Source organism: Anastrepha obliqua, chromosome 3 (assembly GCF_027943255.1).
Source record: "Anastrepha obliqua isolate idAnaObli1 chromosome 3, idAnaObli1_1.0, whole genome shotgun sequence".
Classification (NCBI taxonomy): Eukaryota; Metazoa; Arthropoda; class Insecta; order Diptera; family Tephritidae; genus Anastrepha; species Anastrepha obliqua.
In genome coordinates this window covers 8224226-8234934 of record NC_072894.1, presented here as the reverse complement: position 1 = coordinate 8234934, position 10709 = coordinate 8224226, and the positions used below count along the sequence as shown (strand labels likewise).

Sequence of the window (10709 nt, the reverse complement as noted above, 5' to 3'; positions counted from 1 at the left end):
GCGCGAGAACAAGAAGAAGGCCGGAGGGGACAGGCCTGGGTTGTAGGGTCCGTGATGAAGGGTCCAATTTTTGACGAGGTCGGGCCGATTTTCAGCCGAAGGCACTTCTTTGTAAAATGCCGCATTTACAGTGCTTCTTGGAGGTACAAACTCCTTGTGGACGATGCCTCGAGAGTCGAAAAAGATGATCAGCATGGTTTTGACCTTGGATTTCGCCACTGCAAAATCCTAACACACTTTTAAAACAGCTTTCACGCGCGGAGCGATATTGACTGCACCGCTGTTGCCAGCGAACTGGGACCGGCCAACGATCATTTTCCCCGACCAGCCGATTCGGTTGATCGCTTGGCAGACGCTCCGCGCGGGAAGGTTCATTACTTTTCAATCAAACCCTGTAAGAGCCTACACTCACATACGGGTGCGAAGTGTGGGTGTTGGAATCCAATGAAACCGATCAGTTTAATTGTTTCGAATTGAAAAAAATTCTAAGAAAAATATGGAGAGCTGCACGACTTGAAGACGGTACATACCGCATGCGGCACAACGACGAGTGAGACACACTTATCAGGGGTCCAAATGTGATCAGGTGCATCAAAGCGCAAAGGATTCGATGGGACGTATGGTCACATTCTACGAATGAGTAAAGATAGAACTCGAAAAAAGATCTTCGAAACAAATCCTGAAGGCGACAGAAGAAAAGGCCGGCCGAGAAAACGATAGAGAGATGACGTCGCAGGCGACTTTGGAGCTATCGGCATATCTGATATCAAACGAAAGGTTGATAACCGAGTGGTGTGGAGGCGAATCGGAAGCAACGGAAGCAATGGTTCACCCGAACTTTGATGCTATGATGATGATGATGATGATGATGCATTAGTGAGCCATATCGCCCGATACACAGGCACGTACTTTGGGTTATACTATGCGCTTATTCCATTGGCCTGGAATTGAAAGAGGTCAGAAAACTACTTGAAACTATTTACTACTATGGGCAAAAAGTAAGGTGAATTTGGTTGTAAAATTAAAAATCGTTATTTATTCTTGTAAATCCCCTTCAAAATAATCCCCTCTCGATGAAATACACTTATGCCAACGATTTTTCCAATCCCCGAAACATGTCAAATAGTCTATTTCCGGTATAGCCATCAGCACCGTCTTCGATTCAGCTTTTATCTCCTCAATCGACTCGAAACGCGTTCCCCGAAGTGGTCTCTTGAGGTTTGGGAATAGCCAGAAGTCACACGGAGCCAAATCAGGCGAATACGGTGGTTGCGGAACGATATGCGTGGAATTTTTGGCGAAATGGTCACGAAGAACGAGTGCAGTGTGAGACGGTGCATTATCGTGATGCAAAAACCAAGAGTTGTTGGCCCATAATTCTGGTCGTTTTAGACGAATTGCTTCACGTAATCGACGCATAATGCTCAAATAATATTCTTTATTAACAGTTTGGCCAGGTGGAAGGAATTCATAGTGCACCACACCACGAAAATCGAAAAAAACTGTCATCATGACCTTTATTTTTGAACGACTTTGACGTGCTCTTTTCGGTCTGGCCTCGCCTTTAGCACGATATTCGCTTGATTGGTTGGTTGTTTCAAGGTCGTAAGCATAAATCCAAGTCTCATCTCCCTCCCGTAATGATGCATTTGAGCTTGTCCTGATAGTCTGAAAGCATTGTTTCACACACATCAACGCGACGACTTTTTTCCAAGAAATTGAGAGTTTTCGGTACCAAACGAGATTTGACTTTTCGGAGGTCCAAATGGTCTTTCAAAATAGTTTTACAGATCCTTCTGATATTCCAATCATATCAGTAAGGTCTTTAACAGTCAACCGACGATTTTTGAAAACTAACTCCTTCACTTTATTGACGTGTTGGTCACCTGTTGACGTCGATGGTCGTCCGGAGCGCTCCAAGTCATCAACACGTTCTCGACTCTCTTTGAAGTCTTTGTACCACTTATAAACATTTTTCTGCGACATGGTCGAATCACCAAATGCCTTCTGCGACATGCTAAACGTTTCCGCAGCCGAAATTTCATTCCGCAAACAAAATTTGATGGCACTTCTCTGCTCAATCAAATCAGACATTGTAAAAATCGAAAAATGCACTCTTGGTCGTTTGGTAAACACAAACGTAAATATATTACTGATAATGACATTCACATGAAAGTTGGCCCAGATGTTATTAACAGTGCAGCCAACTCATGAAAAAAAATAACTAGAGTGAAATTTTAATCCCGCGAAGTTTGACAAATCAATTCACCTTACTTTTTGCCCATATAAAGATAATTCTAGTTACGTTCGCTGATTTCTAAACAAAGCAACAAACGTTGCGAACTTTTTACTTCACCTAATAATTTCATTTTATTTCATGACTATGTACTAATGCGTCCCATTAGCGTTGGCTTGCATGAAGGCTTTTATGCTATCCGATGGTATGAAGTGAATAAGCAAAGTTGCCAACAGGTGTATCTGGCACACCTACATAAGAAATGGAAAATGCATCCTATTAGCAGGCTTTAATTCCCTAGCAACAGGCGCATGCCGATAAAAGCGGAAACATGAAAACAAAATGCAGAACGTATGCATTTAGCTTATTTTTTCTCTGCTATTCTCGTAGTTATTACGATAAAATTAGTATGAAAAAAAAGTTTTGAAACCAAAGAGAATGAAGAAGAGGAGGGAATGTATTTGCGGCTTATTTCTATGGAAATTTTCCCTCATCGTTGATATGCTGTGAACCAATGAGAGTACAAACAAACGTTACACGTTTGCATAAGCAGCTGATAAAATCACTTACGACATACCATCGCTAACAACCGTGAAATTTGGCTACAACAGATTCTTATTCTTCCAAGCAGCTGGTGGCTGTGGCAGGAGGTTGCTTATTGACATGAGTTTCTTTTGTGTTCGAACGCGGACGAGTGTACGACGACACACATTTGGACATTGTACACAGGATCGATCACTGAAAGACTTGGTAACAAATTAGAACTTTTTTGGAAGTTGCTGAGATACGTAAGCGAAAACTTTTAAGTTGAAAACAAATATGCTAGTTGTGTGGCAAAATCATCAAGTGAAGTGTAATTCATTGAATGTGTTTTTCAAAGAGTCTTTAGTCATTGACAATGGAAAAATTCCACTTGACACTTTGACTTTTGTTAATTTGCAGAGCCGAACGACAGGAGTTACTTGGTTTTGTTCTCGTTCACCACCAGACTCATTCGCTTTGCCTCTTTATCCAGTTTGGAAAAAGCAGCGCCACGAGCGCCTTAACAACCGCGCAATGATGTCATACGCCAACAATTGTACTCACTTATAAAATATTGTGCCTGAGCGATTAAGTGCTGCGGCTCGTACGATGCTCTCCAACATCAGGTCAAAGCAGTCACACGACAGCGAGTCACCCTGTCTGAAACCTCGTTTGATGTCAAACGGCTCGGAGAGGTCCTTCCCAGTTCTCACGGCGCTGTTGGTGTTGAGCAACGTCATCTTGCATAGCCGTATTAGTTTTGCGGGGATACCAAATTCAGACATCGCGGCAGGAAACTCCTTTTCGTACTGTCGAATGCAGCTTTGAAGTCGATGAAAAGATGATGTGAGTCGGTTCGCCTTTCATGGGTCTCTTCGAAGACTTGGCGCATTGTGAATACCTGGTCGATGGTAGATTTTTCAGGTTTGAATTCACGCTTGAACCTCAGCATTTGGTTGATGGTGGTCTTCAGCCTTTCACACAATACGCTCGCTTGAACCTTATAGGCGATATTTAGAAGACTAATCCCGCGGTAATTGGCGCAGATTGCACGATCACCCTTCTTATGGATTGGGCAGAGCACACTTAAATTCCAATCGGCAGGTATGCTTTCATCCGACCATATTTTGCATAGACGCTGATGCATGCACCTTACCGGCTCCTCGTCGCCATGTTTGAATAGCTCAGCTGGCAATCGGTCGGAGCTCGCGGCTTTGTTGCTCTTTAGCCGCGTTATCGCTATTCTCACCTCGTCATGTGCGGGTAACTGAACGTCAATTCCGTCATCAACGATTGGAGTATCGGGATCTTCACATTCTCTGTGACATGCGCAACTATCACTATTAAGTAGGTTCGAGAAGTGTTCCCTCCACAATTTAAGAATGCTCTGGATGTCGGTCACCAGATCGCCGCCTTTGTTCTTACAGGAAAAGATCCTGATCTTGAAATCTACTTTAAGCCGCCGAACTTTATGGTAGGATTTGGGCTTTGGGCGTTTGTCCTGTTGGTCGTTATGCAACATCCTTTCTTTCTGCGGCAGCATGAAATTCCTCGTCGTACCAACTGTTTTTTCGGGCTCACCGAAATACGATTTCTTCTTCGTCGGCGGTACGTAGCGAACGAGAAGTGTTGCTCCATTGTTTCTACACGCCAGTTTGTTGGGCAGTACTCTCAGAGAGCAGGAGTGAGAGTCGGGCGGAGAATCTTCTGGTTGTCTGTTGCGATTGCCGCTTTCCGATGTGGAACCTTTTTTGCGCAGTTAGATGTACGTTTTACACTGCACAGAGTCGTGTGTGCAATTTAGCTGCTACAAGGTAATGCTCCGAGTCGATGTTGTGCTCTCGGGTCGAACGCACATCTAAAACACTAGAAACGTGTCTTCCATCTATAACAACATGATAGACCTGGTTTCGCTTTCTTCGATCAGGAGACAACCACGTTGCTTGGTGTAGCTTTTTATGCTGGCATGCGATGCTGTTGACTGCCATGTTTCGTGCGCCGGCGAAGTCGATCAGCCTCTGCCCGTTAGCGGATGTTTCATTGTGCCGACTGGGATCAAAAATCCCCTTCTAGTCCACCCAGGTATTGAAGTCGCCAAGCAGTATTTTATGCCGTGGCGCGGGCAGCACTCACAGGAACGTTCCAGACGCTCATAGAATCAGTCTTTGTTGGCATAATCCTACTCCTCCGTCGGGATATGTTTGCGTGTATTTGAATTGCAGAATAAGGCAATGGAGTTGAATAGGTTCGTTAGCTGAGAAGAGCTTTCCAACTATAGGACAAGCATTGTTTGCGCTTCGCGGCCGAAAAATATTATGTGAAGGCGGAGGTTTGTGCTGAGCTGTACTGCAAACCTTTGCAAAAGCCTCAGGCAATACTCACCAGCTACTTGAGGAATCCCGTTGATAATCGTGCCAGTACACCGTGGAGAGATTTCAGAAGTTGTGGCCCACATGAAAGACGCATTCATTTAAGGTGGAAGTAAAAAGCAAAGAATGAATTCGCCGTGTTTCGTTTTATGCTGTCAGCCTCATGGACACGGAGAAAGAAAAAAAAAATCCGCTGATTTTCCGAAACCATTTTTAATAGATTCACCTTGCCCACATCAGACCATTAACCGACTCTCAGCGCTTTTGAAGGAAACAGCAGATTTACTGACGTAACAGGGGATGTGACAGTGGTTTGTTTCTTCTTGGTTTATAAAAGCGAAAAAAGGTGAACTTTTCGCCTGAGAGATAAATTATAAGCAACGAATACCTCAGTTTGCGTGCCCTTTTTATAATTGTTAAAAGTTTTAAATGAAAAACTGAGTATGCAGAATTATTAAAAAGCATTTGTAATGCTCCTTAATATTTTTGCCTTGTAATTGCACAAGAAAAAAAAATATTTTTCTGCATTCATTGCTTTTCGCCTATAACAAAGGACACTTTTTCACTTCACACACGCACACACATACACACATTCTAAACTTTGAAGTTTTTATAGAAGTTTTGCAGTAAAAACTTGGGTTTATACAAAAACAAAAAAAAACTTAGGAAATTTTTACTCTTCATCAAAGCCATTTAATTCACTTACTTTGACAGTCTTGATTGATGGCATTTAATTTAAAAAGGGGCAGCGAGACGGAATTAACTTGTAACTGTTTTAGAATAAAAAAATAAAAAAAAAATGAAATAAAAATAAAATATTTTAAGTACAACCCATCACAAAAGCGCAAGTGTTTTGCAAAGGTTGAAAGTGCTGCTGTGGAAGCAAATATAAGTTCAAGGGCAATCGCTGCTGATGAACGAGTAAGCCATATTTTGATAGTCAGGGACGTCTGAGCTCCGGCATTCAACTGGTGTGTGAGCAAGCGATTGGTGTCAACTTTAATGTACTTTAAAATTTAAAATATCGAAGCTTTCGTTAAAGAAGGATAAATATCAGAAATATGAAAGCAAAATTAAATTCCCAAAAAAAATTCGCAAAAATCAACGCAAAAATTGCACGCCATTCTTTTTACATTCCATGCGCTATAAAACTGCATACTCAGAATTTTAGTAAAAATTCTTCTTTAAAAGGGCAAAATTCGAAAAGAATTTTGTTGAATACCATTTCCATCTCGCATAAGTTTCAAACTTTATGTTTTTTTTTTTTCAGACCAACGTGAGCGATCTTGTGCAATTTTTCGAATTTCATGCCAGGAACATCTTGATTGGTATTTCGCGTGGGTTGATCGCATCCAAGTTGTTCGCGGGCGTCCCCTTCATCTGGAGCCTTGTGGATTCCATTCTAAGGCCATCTTTGCGATGTCATTGTCTTCTTTGCGTAGGGTGTGCCCAATCCAACGCCAATTCCTTTCTTTGATATCAGCTGCGATGGGCTGGCACATTGAAATATTTAAAAGATTTTCGTTGGTGATAACTCTTGGCCAAAATATGCGGTGAATAATGCGCAGACATCTGTTGATAAATGTTTGTAGGCTATTGCATATGGTATCTGTGACTTTCCGTGTTTCGCACGCATAAAGTAACACTGGTTTGATGCATGTATTGAAAATTCGCAATTTTGTTTTTGTGCTGATATGTCTTGATGACCAGATTCGATTCATCCTGTGGAAAGCGTGGCGAGCTTTGTTCATGCGGGAACTTACATCAGCTTCTGATCCACCATTTTTTGACACTGTGCTGCCAAGGAAGCAGAAATTTTCGATGTCCTCAATTGTAACCAGCGTGCCACCCACTTCAAGCGTCAGTGCGTCCTGGTTTGGAGTTTCGATACGTATAAGCTTCGCTTTTTTGAAGTTGGCTCGCAATCCAACTTGGCTTGCATATCGTGCTAAGGCAGTAAGTTTAGCGTGTGCTTCAGACAATTTGTGTGTCAAAAAGCATATATCATCGGCATAATCCAGATCGCAGAGTTTCTGATATGGGCGCCAATGTATGCCCGATGGAATATCGATATTTGTTTTACTTATAATAGCATCAAGTACAGTGACGCATTGACGCACACCATTGTGAATACTGAACAACTCGCTCTTTTTGCCTTTGAAGAGTGCACTGCACACAGCTCCCTCATAGAGTTCTTGAATGATGTTGACGATTTTTTCCGGTACTCCATTAGTCCTCAAGCAAGACCAAATTGCGCGCCTGCTCAAGGTGTCAAAAGCGCGCACAAAATCCACAAAGAGTAGGTACAGTGGCGACCGCCATTCTGCTGACTGCTCTATAATTATACGCAGCGTGTTAATATGATTTACACACGATCTTTTGGGGCGGAAACCATTCTGTTCCGTGCGCAATATGTTGTTGAGAGCTGGGGCGATTCTCTCAAGAATGACAAATGCCAAAATCTTTATTGCGGCATTTAAAAGAGTTATGCCACGCCAATTTGTACAGCGACTTAAATCGCCTCTCTTCCGAATTGATACTATTATGCGTTCTTTCCAGTCAATCGGGATGGTGCTTGTTGACCAGATTTGAAGTAAGAGGGGACGAGGTAGTGTAGTTATTTCATCAGCACCGTATTTAAATAACTCAGGTGGTATACCATCCGAGCCAGCAGCTTTGTTGTTTTTAAGCTTGTGGACTGCGGTGTTAATTTCCGTGCTAGATGGGGGCTCAGTCGAGATATCCCTGTTGGGTTTGCTTCTTCAACGCTTTCGCGAGTTTCATAATGTCTTCTACACTCGGTAAGCTGTTTCTCCTCCGTGGTTAGTGTGTTCCCGTCTATATCTTTTAATGGTGGTATGTGGGGTTTCACATTTGCTAGTTTGTTGATGGCAACGTATACACCTGCAGCTTTTTCAGCGTCGCTGGCAATCTCGTTATAGTACCTCTCTTTATCTTTTGCAGCCTTGTCTTTTACCTCCGTATCTGCAATCTTGTAACGTGAAGCGAGATTCACTTTCCGTATAGGATCGTCGGTACTTTGGAGCTGATTTTTAATATCCCGTCTTTTTTGAACAATTTGCCAAGTGCTTTCACGTAACCACGGCTTATTTTGTTGCTTTACAAAGCCCAATGACGACTTAGCCGCTGAAGTACATGCTGTTGTTACATCATTCTATGTATATTCAGCTCCAATGTTTTCGAGATTGGTGCTCAAATACCTTCGGTATTCTTTAAGATTTTCTGGATTTTTGAGTTCTGCAAGATTCAATTTGCGGCGCCTAATACAGCGGCTGTTGAGAGCTACTGGACGAAGACGCACTTTAACAACTACAAGGTTGTGGTCGCTATAAACGTCAGCTCCTCTTAGTGATCTCACATCCAAAAGTGTGTTGTGAAACTTCCGGCTGATAAGGACGTGGTCTATTTGGTTTCGCGTTCGACCATCTGGAGATTGCCATGTATACTTGTGTACATTTTTGTGTGGAAATCTAGACCCTCCAATAAACATGTTGTGAGTTGTACAGAGCTCCACCAAATGCTCACCATTTCCGTTTCTTACACTACCAAGGCCATGATAGCCCATAATTGTTTGGATCCCTTCATTATTATTTCCGATTCTTGATTTGAAATCGCCAAGTACTATGCGTATGTCTCCTGTTGGTATTTTCGTCATGACGCTTTCTAGTTGGCAGTAGAACGCGTCTCTGGAGGCATCGTCTGATGGATCAGTTGGGGCATAACATTGCATCTCTCTTATGTTTCGAAACCGGGAATGAAAACGTGCTTTTTCAAACTTAGAGCTAGTTTTTCGCCAATGGCAATACAGAAATTTAATTTGCGCGGCGAATTCGCTGGCGATTCGCATCTCACAATTTGAGACTGCTAAATTTGCCTATGTTTTCATTCGCTTCGCAAGAGACAATACTAGCCAAAAACACAAAATGCACTCGTACGCATCTACCATCTCTCCAAGACTACTACGCAGCCTACTGGGCAGCTTGCCTGGCAATGGAAAGTGTACATTAAATTTTGGCTGTGCCGTAGACTGAGCTGCTCCTGCAAAGGGAGTGCCTATTAATTTTCTACAGATTTTCAGTGACAGGGGGATTTTAAGCGATACTATTCCAAGATGCAAATTCACTTACGTGGGGTGTGTAGCATATTTTGCCTTGGAGCAACTTCTTTAAAAAACTATAAAGGGAGGTTAAATTTCAAGGGCCGGTGCTGAATTTGAATAAAATACAATTTTTTAAAGAAATTATTGTCATTTATCCTTATTATGATAATACTGGTGTGGCTCAATTACGTATAGAACAAAATATCGGCCAAATGGCCGCCACGGTCTCGGCGGCACACCTCCATCCGATGGGCAAAATTTTCGATGCCGCTTAAGCATAATTGAGGTTCTATGCCGTTAATGTGTCGAATTATCTCATCCTTTTGCTCTTGAATTGTTGCTGGCTTATCGACGTACATCTTTCCTTTTCAATCACCTCAAAGAAAGAAGTCCAACGGTGTCAAATCACATGATCTTGGCGGCCAATTGACATCACCGCGACGTTAGATTATTCGTCCATCAAATTTTTCGCGCAAAAGAGCAATTATTCCTTAGCTGTGTGACAAGTGGCACCGTCCTGTTGAAACCACATATCGTCCACATCCATATCTTCCAATTCGGGCCACAAAAAGTTCTTTATCATCTCACGATAGCGAACACTATTCACAGTAACAGCCTGACCGGCCTCATTTTGGAAAAAATACAGCCCAATGATGCAGCCGGCCCATAAACCGCACCAAACTCTAGTCACTCTTTGTGGGTGCATTGGTTTTTCGGCTACCATTTGCTGAAATGCACCAATTCTGCTTATTGACGAATCCACTGAGGTGAAAATGTGCCTCATCACTGAAGATGATTTTCTTCACGAAGTGCGCGATATGCATTTTGATTTGAACGCCTGTTTTCATAATGAGCCTGTATAACTTCAACGAGTTGCTCGATTATGTGTCTTTCCATGGTTGAAATTGAGTTAGTCTGAAATTGAAAAATGTCAAATGAATAGCAGAAAAACCTTCACGTTTAGGTGCGGTTCACATTCAACATCAGCCCTTAAACTTTAACCACCCTTTACATTCTTTATTTTTTCACTTTCACTTTCCATATTTAACGTTTACTTCGAAATACGAAACTTTCAAGCAAACTTCGCCAACGGCATTGCGGAAATACCACAAGTGAAAACATGCAGTAGCTAAATAATCTGCCGGCAGGTAAATGTCTTCATTTCTATGCAAATATGCAAATAAAACCATGCCGGCTCATGCCTGTCACTGCGAAAGAGTTTTACAGCGCCCGGCCATTTACTATATTATTGTTGACTCGCCGCTATTGCCACGCGCTCAAGTGCACTTCGAAAATGCACTCGAAGTCAGGTCGGCACACGCTACTATACATAAATTAACAATACCCAACATACCCTCGTACCGTACGAGTGCACTAAAGGCGTATTGCCAGTATTTCGCAGTCGAACCTTCTCACTTGTCCAAGGTCGGCACTGGCAATGGCAATGTCCATGGTGCTGGCC

The 10709-nt window shown here is 42.4% G+C and overlaps 1 protein-coding gene across 1 annotated transcript; it reads right to left on the bottom strand.

The window, feature by feature from the left end:
• Window positions 1–5825: 5825 nt before the first annotated feature.
• LOC129240585 (uncharacterized) lies at window positions 5826–8878 on the bottom strand. Its single transcript, XM_054876487.1, has 4 exons — window positions 8674–8878; window positions 7787–8286; window positions 6891–7589; window positions 5826–5897 (listed from the first exon to the last, which is right to left on the bottom strand). Exons 1-4 carry the CDS (start codon window positions 8876–8878, stop codon window positions 5826–5828), a joined length of 1476 nt encoding a protein of 491 aa, XP_054732462.1.
• Between the last annotated feature and the right edge of the window lie 1831 nt (window positions 8879–10709).